This window comes from Sciurus carolinensis, chromosome 4 (assembly GCF_902686445.1).
Source record: "Sciurus carolinensis chromosome 4, mSciCar1.2, whole genome shotgun sequence".
NCBI lineage: Eukaryota > Metazoa > Chordata > Mammalia > Rodentia > Sciuridae > Sciurus > Sciurus carolinensis.
This window is the reverse complement of record NC_062216.1, coordinates 159,245,399-159,263,616: the sequence shown is the minus strand read 5'-3', so window position 1 is coordinate 159,263,616 and position 18,218 is coordinate 159,245,399. Positions and strand designations below refer to the sequence as shown.

The 18,218-nt window shown below is 47.2% G+C and overlaps 1 protein-coding gene across 1 annotated transcript in view; it reads right to left on the bottom strand.

Annotated features, from left to right (window-relative positions):
• Positions 1-18,218, bottom strand: part of Stab2 (stabilin 2) — a 155,650-nt gene that overhangs the window by 52,842 nt on the left and 84,590 nt on the right. The window contains 12 exon segments of the mRNA XM_047551615.1: positions 451-576; positions 1,651-1,727; positions 2,543-2,588; positions 4,528-4,623; positions 5,652-5,847; positions 6,781-6,876; positions 7,854-7,910; positions 9,348-9,476; positions 12,301-12,432; positions 14,604-14,711; positions 14,801-14,899; positions 18,014-18,091. Of these exon segments, the coding sequence (XP_047407571.1) occupies positions 451-576; positions 1,651-1,727; positions 2,543-2,588; positions 4,528-4,623; positions 5,652-5,847; positions 6,781-6,876; positions 7,854-7,910; positions 9,348-9,476; positions 12,301-12,432; positions 14,604-14,711; positions 14,801-14,899; positions 18,014-18,091 (1,240 nt within the window).

Here is an 18,218-nt window from a genome sequence, read left to right as displayed (position 1 = left end):
GAGAGAAAAGTGGGATCGGGTGGGAAACCTGATTGAGGCCAGTGACCCAGAGCTGGCTCCATGGTTTATTATATAGGTTTTATCATCAAAAGGTTATCTGTGGGAAAGTTTCTGCAAAGCAGGCAGGCTGGAAGGTCACAGCAGAGATGGGACATTATGGACACCTTGCTGTGCTCGGAATTCTCTATCCCTGGGAGTCAGAGTCTGCATTTCAAGGTTTGAAGCTGATAACTCTGAGTGCTAACCCATAGTGTTCCCAGACAGGCCAGCGTCGCCATAGCAACTGGGTCATGTGAGCCCTGTACTTCTGCCCAGGGAGATCCCAGCACAAGTGGACGACAGCCACGAGGCAGACACCCTGAATCACATCGCATCCCCCCACATCAGCCTCGTTTAGGAGGCTCTGACTCTTACGCCACTTTCACCGGATGGCTGAGGGCTGTCACCTACCGAGGCACACGATGCCATCGCCCGTATAGCCCTCCTTGCACATGCACACCCGGCTCCCAGGGCTGGTTCTTTTGCAGATGGCCTTGGCGGAGCACCCTCCGTTGCTGATCTCACAGGCGTTGATGGCTGTGGGAGAGAGAGACGAGGCCTCAGAAGAGGAGGAGGGGGCAAAGAATTGACTGACGCCTTTTTACTTGGGTCATGGAGAAACAGAAGATGCTTCGAAATGACTTCAGTAGGCAGTGGATGAAATTTAGTCAAATTTCATCCCCAAAACAGAGGGCAAGAAAAACACTCCAGCTGTGTGTCCTTTCCAGCTGTTTTGCTAACACACTGTATATGTCCTATAGCAGGAAACATCTGGTGACTAGGGGTAGGGCCCCTGGCATCCTGGGGAAACTCCCTGGGTACGGTGATCTGGAGGCAGTTGGATCATTGTTCAGCTCTGCCAAAATATGGACCCAGCCTGCCAAGATGTGGTGCTCAAGAGCTAAGTGACATTTAGCATTTCTGTTTTTCTAGTACTAAATGTGTGTTAGGCACCATAAGAATAATAGCTCACCTTTCTTAGCACTTTAATGATATGAATCTGGGTTCCATTGAAGAACCCAGGAGGGAGCCTCTCATTGTCCACACTTAGAGATGAAAAAATTGGACAAAGAACAGGCAACTTAGATTCGAACCCCGGGAGTCAATGGAGAGACCGAGGTTTCAATGGCGGTATTATTCATCCACAGTGCAGAGAGAGGCCATTTAGCTTCGACAGCACTCTGCACGGAAGGTAGTTTTAAGTTCATTTTACAAATGTGCTAACAGGGCTCACAGCAGTTAAAAAACCCATCCAAGGCCACAGGGCTTGTAGGAGGAGGAATCAGGGCCCAGGGCCCATTTTGGCCCATTCTAGAGTCCTGGTGACCCAACCATGCCCTTGGCCAAATAAATCCAAGGTTTCAAAGCTGCACTTGCTCTCAAGGCCCTGCGCCTCTGCTCTGAGTGGGTGCGATTGCTTGTCCATTCCCAAACCCACACACCATCCAGGAACAGTGGGTTTCCCATTGCCAATACAGCCAGCTGCCAGGGACAGGCAGTTCACCATGCGTGGCTGGCACCAGCTGCTGAGGCCCATTACTCGCAGCAATGTAGACTCTCAAGAGGCCGAGGGAGCCTAGCTGGTCCCGGGCAAACCCCTTCTTCACTTGCCTGTGCAGACTGTCCCGTTGCCTTGGAATCCTGCCGCGCATTTGCATGAGGCTGTACCATCCGGGTTGAGAAGGCAGCTGTGGCGAGGAACAGGAGATGGGGGTTGCAGGGAGATACTCAACACCCCCCACGTGACTCACCACAACCCTTCATCCCAGCCTCCAAGAGGCCCTTGGAGGTTGGTTTAGGGGTGGGAGGAGAGTCCATTCCTGGCACGTCTCCATCACAAGCAGCTAAAACTATAGTCATGTATCAGGCAAACTGTCCAGTGCATACACGGAAGTCAACCCAGGAATAAAGAGAGTGACTACTGATCTTCAGAGAGCGACCGACATGCCAGCAGCTGAACTTCAAGCATGACCTCAGGTCAGCTACATGTTATCTGATAGCCCCAGCAAGTTGGTGTGACTATCACTCCCATTTACAGACGAAGAAACTGAAGAATAAGCAGTTGACTGAAGGTCATGCAACCAGTCAAAGCGACAGAGGCTGTCTTTGAATTCAGGTCTAACTCGGGCTGCTCTTAATGAGTTCACTAAGCCCTCTGGAAGCCGAAGTGTGAGGAGGGCTTGTCTGTAAATCGGGAGGTAGGCCTGCTGAGACAGGCCTCGCTCTTTTTGCCTCTGTGAGAGTCCTGGTGGCTTGACTGGGGACAACAAGGGCATTGGTGTCAACATTTTGAGTGAGTCAGTTAACAGCTTATTGAAAAGGCCGGAACTGGCAGGTTGATGGTGGCCTCTTTAGAGACCTTTTCAGTTTTATACTTAAATTTATCCTAAATCCTCAGAAATGCTGTCAGGAAACTACTTTCCTGAGGATAGGGCCTGGGGTGCAAGCTACTGGGAAAGAATCCCCTTTGCATTGTCCCCAAAGAAGGTCAGAGGGTACCTACTTGGCACTGGTGTGGCAGGTCCCATTGCAGTTGTCTATGGTGATTGCTGAAAAAGAGTCAATTGCCATGTTAGCCTTCACATGAGAATTTTCTTTTAGTACCTGGTGCTAGGAAGAGTCACTTCCTCAGCAGTAACTAGTGCGTACCATGTTAACCAGGTAAATCCATGCGACCGTGCCAGTACTTTTTACATTGGCTGCCGGGGAGCTCAGAGCCATATATGAATGGAGTGATTCCTGTTTGCTGGCCTCTGTGCTAGGCAGTAAGGCTACAGGGATGAGTAAAACGCAGAATCCTCCCTTGAATGTGGCTACAGACTCAGAGCATCAACCTAGGTGTGATGTGTGTCCCCCTCTCCACGTTGGGTTTTGATTTTCTACTCTTATTTCTATTTCTCATGCTATTCTTTCTAGTTTTTCATCATTTTGTGATGCAGTGATCCAAACAAGTAACTAATTTGATATTTGCATGTGTAGAAAGAGCCATCATGTAACTAATTTGATATTTGCATGTGTAGAAAGAGCCCCGGGCTTGAGACACAGCAGGCACTCAATAGTCACTTGCATTCATTTCTAAATTTCAAGGACACAGCAAGGGTTATTGCCCTCGGATGTCCAGATAGTCCAGCTATTGGAATAACATATTCCCTGGCAGGGAAGAATCCTGAAAGAAACCATTAGAGATAGAAAAGAGTACTGTTCATGCAGATGCTCATGCTAAGAGCTTTTGGGGTAGAAACCTCATTAGCTTTGGACTTGTCACATAGGTCCTGAAACAGGGACCTAGCTCTAAAGATGATCTGCTTTATGTTACAGGGAATATTTATGTGGGCACATGGGCTAGAGTGGGTGCAATGGAAGGGTGTGCTTTTGTGTGTGTCCTTGAACTTGGAAACTCCTTTCTTTCCATTCTCTACCTGTCATTGTTTAGGTCTCTCTGGAACCTGCTCTAAATCTTCCATTGATTGGCAGTGACTCCATGGTGTGCTCTTTGGAGAAGGATTTGGATTTTCTATCTTTGGTCTTTGATGATCTGGCTCCACCTGCCACTGTAGCTTCTCCACCCAGCCATCCTCTGTCCCCATGTGCCCCTCATTCTGCAGTCCTTTGGTCTCCTAAAGGTGCACAGCGTCCCCACATCTTTGTGCTAGTCCATGCTTAGTGCTCTCTTCGACCTGACCTGCTCTTCCCTCTCATGACTCACCGGGAACATGGTAAGAACCAGGGCAAGGTGGTGAGGCCAGAGAGAAGGACCTTCTCAGACTCTGGTGGGACAATAAGCTGACACCCATGGAGGACAAGCTGGCAATGAGAAGTGAGACCTCCCCCCCACCAAGAGTGCCAGTTTTGACTCAGAAGCCCCCATCTCCAGGAACTTAACCAAACAGATTAATAAGACAAATGCAGGAAGATGCACACAGGGTACGCTTATGGGATTTTGCTCTGAGAGCAGAAAATCAACTTTAAAAAGTGCATTTGGGCGGGCGCTGTAGCTCAAGGGCAGAGCACTTGCCCAGCACACACGAGGCCCTGGGTCAATCCCCAGCACTACAACACAAAACAAAACAGACGAAACAGAGCGAAGAACCCAGGGTAGTAAGATTCATAAAGGAACTTATATGGAAATGAAACATTAATGACATTTATCTGCGTTTATTCACATGGAAAAGTGTCTATTATCTATTTTGAAGTAAAAAAGGGAGGTTGCAGAACCGCCCGCAGCCTCTGGTCCCCTGCACACGTCTACATTCCTGGAACAAGGCTGAAGGCTGATACAGAATGTCAGCCATGGTGATTTCCCTGCCTTGGGAGTGTGAGTAATTTTTATTCTCTTCTTTTATTTTACAGACTTTGTGCTGCAAGAAGGATGTATGTTTATTGCCAAAAGAAGCAATAAAGGTGTCATTTCTATTTTAAAAGAATAGTACGTAGCAGCCAAGCAGTGGAGCCAAGAGCAGATGATAAACACAAAGGGCTCACTCTTACCGCTGTCGCATCTCACGCCTCGCCAGCCAACGTCACATTCACAGGAGCCGTCACCCGAGGGTCCTTGGTTGCATCTCCCGTGGACACAAGGACATGCTAAGTGGAAAGACGCCTGCAAACGATCAGACTCTGACCCACGTCCAACACCTCGTTGATCCTCTCTGGGGCGCCTGTTCTAGGGTATCATTGTCTTTCATGGAGGGGGCTACAGTCACAGGGAGGGCTGGGCACAGAAGACAGGGACGCGGGTTCAACGTGAGCCAGATCCTGCTTGAACACAGCAGCTCATACCCCAGCTTGGGGCCCGGTGGCTCCGTGGGTCCGTGACCTAACCCGTGTGAGAGTGCCTCAGCCAAGGTTATCTGAGGATCCGGGCTACGTATAGCCAAGGTTATACGAGGATCCAGAACCGCGTTTATTTCCAAAGACTGGACTCTAAAGAAGCTCGTTCATTCGACTCTGGGTTCACATGCGCATGTGTGCGCTGCCTTCTTCAGGAACCTGGAATGTTGGTTCCTCTGGGAACTGGGTGACAGCTAGGGGTTCCTTCCTCATCAAAAGGGTTTGCTGGACCCTGTGACTGTCCCCATGGCTCTAGGTTTGGAACTCCTGCACAAATGCAATCACACAGTTCTTCCAAATAATCCAGAAAAAAATGTAAGTACTCTAGTTTCAATGACATATTGTATGACCTAATTGTAAATAATTCAATTCTATATTATTTTGCCTGGCTTAGAGCAGCTAATGAGAAAACAGTGACAGCTAGGGTCATGGTTTTTAGTACCACGTAGAACAATCTCCTCCCCTCTCACAGGTGCGTTTCCCTGGGTGCAAGGAAGCCAGGGTGCAAACATGCAGATGACTTAGCTCAAACTTGTCACCATTTTTGCAAAAACAAAGCACTGATCTTGCTGGTGGCAAATCAGTAGAGTTACTTTTTCACAAAGGACATGCTCGATTTAAGAGCCAGGCTTTGGAGTCAAGCAAATGTGCCTTTCTATCTCAGTTCTGTTTCTCATCAGCTGTGGCCTTGGGGGAAGTCATTCAACCTCTTTGCCTCAACATTCTCATCTGTAAACTGGGCACGGCAGCCCAGGGCCTGGCTGGGGGAGGTGGGTGCACACCTTGGTCGCAGTGGATGCCGTACTTGTCCTCGGTGCAGGTCTCGCAGGCCGTCCCGCTGAAGCCCTGCTCACACTCACACACGCCCGTGCCGTTCACACCGTCCAAACAGATGCCGTTCCCGAAGCAGGCGTTCTGGGCCTTCCCGGGGCAGGCCTGGCACTGGGGACCAAAGAAGCCCGCACAGCACGCTCTGGTCTGAAATGCAAGGACAGGCTGAGCACACGTCCATCCTTGGTCTGGGGCTCGGTGGCACCCCATGGGTGCCTGCTTCTTTGAACCCAGAGCTTGTGAGGGATGGAGGCAGGACCCCGGAGGACTGGGTGAAGCTCATGACTTCCGTGGTACAGGGAAGCGGAATAAGACCTCCACTTGGAAGGCAGGAAAGGGGGAAGGGAAAGGCAAGTGAGAGAGGATGAAGGACCAAGAGAAGGGGACGGCAGGGACCAACGGGGAGCAGGCTGCGATGGCCCCGCCACCTCCAATGTGGGCCTTCACATCAAAAGCGAATTCGTCTCCTACTGAGGAGGGCGGCCTCTGTGGAGGAGGCCTTGGCTTTTTATGACAGGATCTCCCAGCGTTCAGGGGAAACCTGTGGAGCCCATTTGATTTCGACCTGTCTTTTTATTTGGTGCATTAAACACAAACATTTTCCAGCCCCAAACTCTGTGATTTAAGGGCACAGCCACCTGCTCTCTGCTAAAAGGGAAGAGGGCATGGCTGGTGTTCGGGGAAAGAAGCAAGTTGGGAAGTTATAAGTGACCCCCAGAGACCCTAGCTTTGGGGTCCCATTTTCTAAATGACCAGGGACACTTCGTCTTGCCTTGGGGGCAGACACTCCCTCTGTCTCTTTGCTTACAGGTCTGCTCGTGCTGTGAGACCCGGGAGGTCCTCTTCCTCTCAGACCCTCGATTTCTTCACCACGCAATTGAACGGTGTGTTTTTACCCATTTCCTGATCAACAGGGCCGCTGGGAATTCTGTCGCTACCTCTACTATTTGACAAGGACAAAGACCAGGAGGGGAAGAGGAGGTGGGCAGAACTCGTGCAAGGCATTGTGCAAGTCTGACCTGAGGCTGAGTTTCCCAGCGTTGGAGTTGGTTAGGAGGACGATGACGTCATTATACTCACAATGACAGTCTTCACGCACTTGGGCTGGCACCCGATGAACACGGACCGCTTTCCCATGAAATAAATGGTATAGATGCATTTCCTCGTCTCATCGCCCTACGGGACAGTAAAGGTTCTGTCGCCCCTTTAGTTAGGAAAGGGAGTTCTCCAGTCTCCAAAGGCCAGGAAGTGGGTGAGCCATTGCTGTCTTTCTGACCAGCGTGGCCAAGGGTGTGGCTTCTACTGCTTCAGAGCAAGAAAACAGACACTGTGGCAGCGGAAGGCCAGTCGGAAAAAAATCCAGATCATTACACTTTGAGGTCACACTCCACAAAAAGAATGCTCCTCTAGAAAACCAACTCAAGTTCAGAAGAACTGTAGAACAATTCAGATAATGTCCTTGCAATCCTGCACGTTCGTTCATCTAAACCTGGGTTTCTATTTGCTTATTGATTTTTATTTTCCCTTGGCCCAAGAAAGGATTTTTTTTTTGCTTATAAGCATTTATAAATATACAAGACTAAATTAAAATTCAAGTGAGAAAAATGAGCTTTCATTATTGTTACCATAAATGATCATCATCCTGCTATGGAAGGTGCACAGTGCTCATTCTTCATGGTGGCTTTATCAGGAGTAGTGATTACCAAAAATGGCTACCCCAAACAGGGCTACCTCTTCCCGGTCTGCTTCTGCTTCTTTGAGGAAATTAGCTCTAACTTCAACTATCAAAGGAAATCAGGCAGGTGGGATGCATCAGGTAGGATCTGGTTTGGGATATGGAGTCTGTCTTCTCTGATAAGATTTCTTGCTGTTGTTTTCCCAGGGCTACTATGAAAGGTGCAGAAGATGAACAATCCCATCCTGCAACTGTGTTGATCTATGAACCCACTTTAATTTAGTCATTAATGACATCTTGCCTTGGTTCCTTGCTTCCTTGGTTTCAGACTTGATGAAGATGTATACAGTTTAACAAAGAATGCAATTATAACCAGGGGAAGGAATGCAGGGAGGAGAAAGAGGTAGGCTTTTTCGATTTGGACTCCCTCAGATCTGGAAACTAATTTTTTTTTTTTCAAAGCAGACAAAATACTTACTAGTGGTTTAGTTCCTAGTGGGCAGATGGGCTTCTGGGGACACTTTCCACACTTTCCCTTCGTAAAATAGAAGCAAAGGAGAAATTTCAAGGTTATTAATTTTAGTGCAAAATGAGACTGCAAATAGTTTCTAGAGCTTGGAGCTGAGGAACTGAAAATCAGGGAAGATAAAGTTGAATATATAATTGAAAATTGGGGAAGATCATCTGGTCAACCTCCTAAATATTCTTTGAGACAAATTCATGGATTACTTCAGGACTTGCATGCTTGAGGATCACTTTTTTCCCATAATGTTCTTCTGACTCTAATTTAACTTTTTAATGTGTGGAGGTCTCGACTTATTTAAATCCAAATTCCTCTAACAATAACCTTTATTTACTAAAAAAAAAAAAACAAAAAACAAAACCCTGTTTAGTGAATTGGTCCAGATTCAGGGACTACCAATGTGCCCAATTCGGGAGAACCTGGCCCAGCTGAGGGATGCAGACTCAGAATGCTCCAGAAATAACACCTACGAAGAGCAGACATTAAGAATGACAGAAATGCTCCCAGGCACAGTGGCACACACCTGTCATCCCAGTGCCTTGGGAGGCTGAGGCAGGAGGATCGTGAGTTCAAAGCCAGCCTCAGCAAAAGTGAAGTGCTAAGCAACTCGGTGAGACCCTGTCTCTAAACAAAACACAAAACAGGGCTGGGGACGTGGCTCAGTGGTCAAGTGCCCCTGATTTCAATCCCTAGTACTGCCCTCACCAAAAAACAAAAGCAAAAACAAAAATCAGAAATGCTCAAGTGCAACCTACTCTTAAAATAGGAGGCCAGTGTGCTCCTGACTTGGTACCTACTGGGTAGTACAGTGTGGCCATTCAGAATTCTGGCTCTGGGGCTGCTATTTACTAATATGTGAGCCTGGGTGCCTTATTAACCTTGCTGTGACTCATTTTCCCATCTGTGAAATGGGTATAGTGATAGTACCTACATTGTAGGTGGTGTGGGGAGGTTTAGTCAGCTCCTGACGCAGGGTGAGTACCTAATAAATACCTGCAGTTGTTCCTGTTAGTAAAGGATCCTCCATTTCCTATGGACTGAGGTGGAAAGCCTCCATTCGAACATCCCATAATACACTTAAATCCTCCATGTCCGAATTTCTGTCCTAGTAGACCAGGCCTCGCCAACACCTGCCACAGGTGCACCCCGGACCCTCCCTGTGCATTTTCCCTTTGGGGGGCGCTGTGGCTCCAGGCAGCCTTTCCCAGGCACGAAGGTGCACCCTGTTGCACTAGGTCATTAGCCCATTGGGAACAAGGCTCACGGCTTATTTATCTCTGCAGAACCACAGCCCATGTGCTCCTGGGCACGTCGGAGATGCTCACTGACTGAGTTCTCTTTGGACTGAACTGAGATACCTTAATAGAAAATTCTTAAGCTTAAAAAATTAAAATTATAAAAAATAAGTCATCGCCCATTGGTGGCATCTTGGTTCTGGATCTAACTTACCCGTACAATAATGGTGTCATTTTTATCACATCGATTCCTCTGGATTTCCAGAACTTTCCCCAGGCCATGGATCACTCCCTTGTCAGTGGCAACATTGGTGTAGTTTATTGGAGCCTCGTTTACATAGAGCTGTGAGCAAGAGGACTAAATATTAGATATAGGAAATTGAAGGGAGAGGGGAAGGTGGGGAATGGGGGTCATCGACAGGACAGCAGCCTAGGAGATATGCCGCCATGCACCTGGAAGGTGGCGCACCGTGGTGGACAGAGCTCTGGCCTGGGAGAGGGGAGTCTGACAGTCCAGGATCTGGCACCTCTAGTTGAGTGGTTTGTGCCTGTTGCTTTCTCTTCCTGAACCTCAGAGTTCTGGTTCGTAGAAGGAAGAGGTGGCTCTAGGTAGGCTCGGGGACACCTCTCCATCACTCAAAACCACTGGGTCACGTTCATGAGAAACATGCTGCCTCCTGATCCTGATGTCCGTGCCGCTGGCAAGATGGCTGTGTGGACGTGCTCAGCGGTGCTGTGGCCTGCTGGTCCGTGAATGCCTTCTGCCACCAGGACACCAGGGCTGGGACCCGTCTTTTCTGCTTTGTGGTTAATTTGCAGACGACATTTGGAAGGGCTGAATGGCATTTATACAAGAACCAAGACAACTAGAAAAGAGTTTTAAGAAGGATGCGTTTGGAATGGGGAGGGTGTGAATGTGTGTGTGTAGGGACAGCTGACTGAGGTTGACAGAGGGAGAAAACTATTACACTACACAGAAATCACATTATCCAATAAGGGCTTGAAATTCACCAAATAGTACGTAAAATAACATCCTTAGCGCTCCTGCTGGCCATATTAAGATGAGCTGACTAGGTGCTTAAATTTTAATTTCTGCCGAATATTAATGTCTCCTAAGATTGACATGTAGCCAAATGAATTTCTATTTGAATGTTGAGATACATCATAGCTGAGTTTCACCCATGTGTTCCAGGTCTGTGTACGTTGGGAAAACTATCAGGAAACCTTATTTAGTCTCAAATAGTGATTACAGCCCAAATTTCCAGAATTCCAAGTATTTTGGGTATTTTTAAATACCCAAATAGCGGAGCATTTGAAGTTGCAATGTTGCTTAACTTGGCATTAAAATTATAAGTCTGAATCGCTTCTATCATGAGATATATCCAGAGAAGTATGGGTTGTGCTAAGATTTTGATTTAAACATTGCCTACCCATTTGAAAGCATTTCCATACATGTCCATTGTCGTAAGAGAAAGTAAATGACAACCAGTAAAAGCAAAACCTCTACGGTATGAAGAGTTCTTGCTCAAGGTCAAGGAATTTCTGGACAAATGGAAAATGGACATGACCATCCTGTAACTGCTTCAGTGCTCTGGAATGTTCATTTCTACACAAGGAAATGAAAGATGATGGAGGAAAGCAAGAACTCTCTACCCATAACATAGTTGACGATCCTGGGAAGAAAAGGAAATGTATTTAAAAGGTTCTCAAAGTTATCACACAACGGGTGGAATTATTTATGGGGGTCAGAGAAAAATACTGGAATTAGATGATTCTCCAACTAAACAAGAGTACAAAAGACCTTATTTGTCCCCAAACAGATAAAAAGATTTTACATAAGAAGTTACTTGTGATTCGATGATGACCCCACCGAGGAAATTGTTTTTAAGATTACACTTTTCAAAGAGAATCAAAGTATTATTGCTTAAAAGCTTCTGAAATTAGACATTCATTTTAATATAGGGTGTAGTGTTTCTCTCTCTTTTTTTTCTTGGTACTAGGGATTGAACGTAGGGGCTTTACCACTGAGTCACACCCTTAGCCCTTTTTCATTTTTAATTTTGAGACAAGATTTTGCTAAGTGGTTTAGGGCTCCACTAAGTTGCTGAAGTTGGCCTCCAATTTGCGATCCTCCTGCCTCAGCCTCCCAAGTTGCTGGGATTACAGGCATGCACCACTATGCCTGTAGTGTCTCTTTAATAATTTGTTTTTATTAACTTTCCTTGTGAGAAGTCATTTTAGAATTATATTGTGAGTTTCTTGTTACATTTTCATAGATTCATCTTATTAATATATATAAATATATTTATTAGAACATTTTAATTATACATAGTATTTGGATTCCTTTTGAGAAAATTATACATAAAAGGAATTTGACTTCAATCCTCTTTCCCCCTCTTTTTTCTTCCCCTCCTCCCTTCCCCTTTTCTCCCCTTTTACTCTAATGATCTTCCTTTCACTCCTTTATTTATTTTGATTGGTACTTTCTACATATACATAAAGGAGAAATTCCTCTTGGTACATTTATATATGTATATAGCATGATTCTGTTAGGTTCATTCCATATTTCTTTCCCTTTATTTTTTTACTTGGTATTTGAAATACATGTATAGAATTTTATATTTGAAATTTATTAAGTATCTAGTCTCACAAGTTCTTTTTTTATGGGTTCTGACCACTTAGATATTTCAGTACAGTGTGATCTAAATGCTGGGATGGTGCTCAGTGTTCAGCCTGCGCTCTCCGTCAGCACGTGGTGAGGTAACAGTGATTCATCTGGCTACTGTGTCCTGTGTATGTCTCTGGGTTCCTTGTGCCCTGGAGTAATTGCCACATCCTGAGATGGGCTGAGCTTCCAGGTGCCATTCCACCTCGGGGACCCTTAGGGACTGAATGTCAGGTTTGCTGAACTGGTGCCGAGGGTACCTATGCCTGCCGGGGACGCAAATACCACAATTCATCAGGTCACCCGACCTAACTGCAGGCTGACCACAGGGCAGCTGAGTGGGAGCTGGATGATCTGGCTTAGTCGTCAGCTTTCTGGTCAAAGAGAAGACTGTTTGGGGCTGATGGGGCTGAGGAAGCAGCAGTGAGATTACTGCAATATGGAAGAGATGGGGTTCCCGGGCTAAGGCCTCTGTCCCGGGGTTTACACAACGGAATCGCACCTGGTCATGGTGGAGAAAGAAGCCGAGGAGGTAGGAGAAGCCCAGCATGGTCTCCCGGTGCATGCCCTGGTGCAGGTCGTTCCTCAGGAGCTTCTCGTCCAGGACCACGTGGTACCGCAGGATGTCCTCCTCCTGCACCACGCAGAAGAGATGTTTCAAAACGTTGATTATCACAAGGGCCGTGTGTTAGTTCATTTTCTGTTGGCTGTAATGAAATACTTGAGGTTGGGTACTTAATAAAGAAAAGAAGTTTATTCAGCCACAGTTTTGGAGACCGAACATCCAAGACTGAGCGGCCCCTTTATCTGGTGAGGGCCCGTTGCTGATGGCATCCCACAGGGTGGGAACCTGTGCATGGGTGATCACATGGAGAGACAGGAAGCCAGCAGGAGGCGGCCATCTTCTGAGAGCAGCTCACTTACTCCAAAGTCAATCCCTTCTGAGGACAGTGACCCAGTGACCTGGTGACCTCCCACCAAGCCCCGCCTCTTAAAGGATCACCACTTCCCCACATCACCAGACCCAGCACTAAGCCTGCAACACAAGAAAGCTTGGGGGACATGCCCCAACCATATCCAAATAATGGTAGGTTGAATTTTTATCATCATTATTATTTAATTTAATTGAAGTTATGGTTTAGATAGGAGATATCCTTTAAAAGACCATGTGTGAGACAATCAAGAAGGTGCAGGGATTAAATGATTCAGTGATGATACTTGAGCCCCATTAGTGGATTAATCCACGGACAGGGGTCAACTGGGTGGTAACTGAAGGCAGGTGGGGTCACTGGACCTAGGAGGTAGGTCACTGGGGACATGACTTCGGGTCTATGTTTTGTCTCTGGTGAGCAGGGCCCTCCCTGATTGCCAAGTCCCGAGCTGCTTTCTTCTGCCACACGCTCCTGTCATGGTGTCCTGCCTTACCTCAGCCCCAGAGCTATGGAGTCAGCCATCTATGGACTCAGACCTCTGAAACGGGGATCCCCAAATGAACTTCCTCTCCTCTACATTTTTCTTGTTAGGACTTTGGGAAAACACTGACTAAAACAATTGAGATTGTGTTTACGGCTTAAAGTAACAACAGGACTTTGGGGGAGGTGGAGGGGAAATGAGGTGGCCTGGCGTTTCATCCAAGGCAGGAAAAGAATGTTCCACTGAACAGGTTTCAAGGGACAGGGTTGGACAGGCTCAGGATGGTGTCCGATTCCATCCCAAGAGTCCTGCTGTTCATCATGGCCGGACAGGAGTTCGCTCCATCCTGTCTTCCCAGAGGCTATGCTGTAGTGGGAGAGCTCAGGACACTCCCTTGAAAAGACCACCTTCGAAGCTGGGGATTAGGACAGGTGCTGAGCCAGAGGCATGGCAGGAGGGAGCATCTGCAGCTGTGGCCACTGTCAGCTTCCCTGAGGAGGTGGGCCGGACAGGAAGACGAGGCAGGGAGGCTCAGGAGGAAGTGGGAAGGGCAGCCCTCCTGACGAGGGGCAGGCATGCGTGTGTGAGTGTGTGAGTGTGTGAGTGTGTGTGTGTGTGTGTGTGTATAGGAACAATGGCACCAAATGTGTTCCCAACGTGTTTAGGGTCTATGAGATCATCACTCTGGTTAGCCCCCATGGTTTTCCCAAAGCTCAGGTTGGGACAGCAGGCGGTCCAATGGTGGCTTAGTGGGACTTTCAGTTTCAGCTCTGTCTTTTTAGCATCTTCATCTCAGCCATGCTGTGTACAGATACCAGCTGCTTCCTGTGCCAATCCAGCTTCAAACATTCTCCATGGGTGGCTGGGGTTGGAGCAGCCTGAGCTCCTCAGTATGCAAGCCCCGGGACACCAGTGAATACAAGGGAAACTGTGACCGGTGAAGGGGTTTTAAGCCAGAGAGCACCATAATTGAATCTTTTTAATTAATTCACCAAATCTTTTGATAAAGTATGACTGTTCAACCCAGATGTTCTGAGTCAGGGAACATAGAGATGGGGAGAAGAGGAGGAAGGAAAAAAAGAAAGATCCGCCCTTGCAGGTCCCTGTTGCTGGTATCTCAGCTGCTACCAGGACCTAGGAGAAGCCAGGGCAGGGATTGACAGATGACCATAAAGATCCTTCCGGGTTCCTGGGATGCCTGGGGTGTGTGATTCCAGACATGTGCCCCAAACAGACGGCAGCTCTGGGCTGGGGTATCTGAGCATGGCAGGTCTCTGGATGAGTCTAGAGTAAGCAAGGCATGCACAGGCAGGCATTGAGGGAGGTGAGAAGTGGCAATACTGAGGACATTTCCAGAAAATAGCTCCCCTGGCTGTTGTTCTTGATACCTACCAGAGTTGTGACCTTCTTCTCCCTGACGTAATTCTCAATGGCTTCATTGTTTGGAGCAAACACCGTGTAAGCATCAGCAGCCTCTATTGCATTTGCCAGATTATAGTGCTGTGAAGGAAAGAGACAAGAGTGTGTGAGGGATTCCTTGTTCCCAAGCCACCCGAGCAAGACAGTCACGCAGAGGACATGGTACTTGCAATGATGTAGCCCCGGAAGATGGAGTAGTCCGGCATCTGGTTCAGCCGGGTGAGCAGGTTTGGCAAGGAGCCAGTTAGTCCTCTTCGGGGGACCAGCACCTGGGAAAGAAAGCCCCAGAATTCTGTTTAGCACATGTTGGTAGCATTTGCTGCTCACTGATACACACGGCAGTCCTGTTAACTTCTTTAGATAAAGGAATTGACATTGAAAGTGTTCGATTTCTCAGAATAAAATTATTCTGGGATGCAGAGCAATGAGGCTGGGAAAACTTGGAGATGTTATTAGTTCGGTTTTATGTCTTGCCTTGAGACAAGGCCTCCTAATTAGATAAAATTTCATCTCGCACAAAAGAATTCATAGCTCCCCCTCAGGAATCCATTGTCACTTTCTTTACTCTGTCGGGGGAGACCCAGCACATCTAACTGAACTTTAACAGGCTGCAGCTAAAATTCTTTATTTGTTGTCCTTTTGCTCATTTTTCAGGCTCTTCCTGTCTTTCCAGAAGTCCTAAGTCTACTGTAACCCGGTAGCCTGAATCTGCATTGTACAAATGTCTTCCTTGGCTCAGGCAGTGTGATAAAGAAAGGGAATTTTTTACATAAGAATTTAGATGTCTTACTTCTAAAAAACATCAGATAGTAATCCTGCAGATAACACACATGTGAAGAGAGTTGCAGCAGCTGCTTTGGTTACGGTCCCCACCTCTCCCTAGCACCTACCACCCTGCTCATTTTATCACCTATCTGGTCCATATGGGTATTTGCATTTGTAAAATTGGCATGGTTGACCTTCTGGACAAGAAAACAATTTCTATCTTCTCATTCTATCTAGAAAATTCTCAGATGGAAGAACCCAACACTGGAATGTTTTTATTATTCAGTCTTCAGCCAACATCTATTGAATGCCTACTGTGAGCCAGGCATGGATATACCAGTGTGACTGAGGCTGGTGTCCTGCCTGCAGGGAACTGACGTCCATATTATAGGAGTCAGTCAGGTCCAGTCTGCTGCCGCATTTGAAACTGAAGTTTACTGGAACACAGTCATGCACATTTGTCTACCTGTTGTCTACGACCGATTCAGCCCTGCAGAGTCTAATAGTCACAATCTGGATCTCTAAAGAGAAAGTTGGCCAGTCCCTGGGTCAGAGGAAGGTAGACACACCTGAGTTTTGGGGGACTCACGGGGGAGGAAGGACTTGAGGCGATTAGATGGAAGTGACAGATTTGAGAGCTTTGAGGCAATGATCTGATAGACTTGGTTCTATGTCCATGCCACGTGACAATATGTGACTACAAAGGCCACTGCCATTTTTAAAAGAGCCACCCCTTTCTCCAGAGCCTCAAGTGGGCACAAACCATGGGAAGTGCCGAGGGCTGGAGTTTGTAACTCCATTCCACCCTTTGGCCAGGTTCCCCTGTGCAGGGCACAACCTGCACAACTGTCCATGGCAATTCTGCTAAAGGTGATCGTGATGCCAGAAGACGGACACCAAAGGAGCCCCGTGGGGTACAGTGTAAGCAGAGGCTACGCAGAGAACTTGGCAGTTGGTACCATCTGTGAATTTCTCGTGGTCAGATAACTTCTTCCTCCACAAGGAGCCTCGATTGCTCATTTGTAAAGTGAGGACAGGACAGTACCTTCTTCCTTAGGGTTTGTGTAAAAATCAAGTGGGACAATACTGTGCCTGATACCTAGTACAGCACCCAGCCCCTCGTGAGCCTTCGAACATTCCGGCTATCATTGTACAGAGGGCGAGCGGTGCTTGTACCGATGAGGGACATAGAGACACAGCCACAGGCCTCCGGGACATGCCATCACTAGAGGGGTTCAGGGCCCACACCATCAGAAACGATTATCAACATGAGAAAATGGATAGCTATGCCAAATACGTACTCCATAAAGCTCCTGGGGAATTTCAGAGGAAGAAGAAGGGGATGAAATCAATGTTTATGGATGGTCCACTAGGCAGCAGCTATCAAGGTAGAGCGTTATTTAATCCCCACAGCGAAGAAAAACAAGGCTCAGAGAAGTTATGTGACTTGCCCCAGGTCACACAGCTAACTAAGTTTCCCAGTTCAGGCTCTGTGTGACTTTAGACTTTATTCTCTTGACACTTTAGAATTTATCCTCAGTGATTTGGGCTGCTTGGATCAAGGAGGGCTCCCCAGAGAGGGTGGGATATGGACTGGGCCCATGGCAATACAGCCTGTGGAGGAGATGATTTGGGGTGCCAATCTACTCAGGAAGGCTGTATCCATTTGAAAAATGCAGGAAGGGACAAGAGGTAATCTGATGTTCTTAAAAGTTATTTTAGTACTTTGGAAAGGCAGGACTGGAAAAGAGAAGCACCCTTGATAAGTGATGTTGCTTTGTATCACATGAAGTCATAGTTTCCTGCAAGTGGTGAATCACTTGATTAAAATGTGCTCCTGAATACCTCCGGGAACACAGCAGGCTGCAAGATCTTTGCAAAATTGTGGACCCAGGAGTCTAACAAAGAGAGTCTCTTTTCTGAACTGGAACGGTGGACTTTTTCCGTAGCTTAAAATAAAAAGCGAGTATATAATTGCCAAGTGAGAATAATTCCAGTTAAAATGGAATTAGTTAATTGTCTCTCCCATCTTCCACCTTCTGAAAGTTCCCAGTGTAACCTAAATTCTTTCATTTTAAATGAAGATCCTAATATAGTAACTGAAAATTATAGGGTAGCCTACCACTCCATTTCCTGTTCTTTTTTTTCTATTTCATACCTTTGAGTTTTACTGAATTGACACTTAGCAGGAAATGAAAATCTAATAATACTTTTTCTACCCTCTTTCATTTTTTTCTGTTTGGGCCTCTGGATTCCTTCTTTTTAGGGTGCAATAACGTGGAAGGGGGTGGGCAGGGATCCATCCCCCCAGCCCCCTCCCCAGTTCTTGATCACGGACCTCCCGAGGCCAGGATGCTCACAGGCCTTCCTCAGCGTTTTTAAACTCAGGAAAGATGTTTGCGGCTCCACTTGACCGAGGGCCTGGTCCAGAGCACAGGCCGGGGAGAGGGCAGCCCAGCCGGACTGAATGAACAGGGCCTCTAAATGGCTTTGAAAGGAAGCTGATCCAGGTTACTTTATAAAAGGTCGAGCAGGTTTCATTTTCCAAACATGAGCCCATACAGAAGGACAGGTGACAAGGAGGGGGTGGGGAGTGTGTGAAGAGGGGAGCCCCTCACCTTGCTGATGATGTGTATCACCCCGTTGGTGGCCGCATTGTCACCATCTACAATGGACGCTCCTTCGATGGTGATATTCTGCAAACGTAAACGGCAGTGGGAGGTGAGTAGTTACACAGACAGCCTGAGGACCACATTATGTGTGGTCCTTGGAGAACAGGAGGACAGTAAAAGCCACGCCCCTGGCCTGCCTGGCCATGCCCAA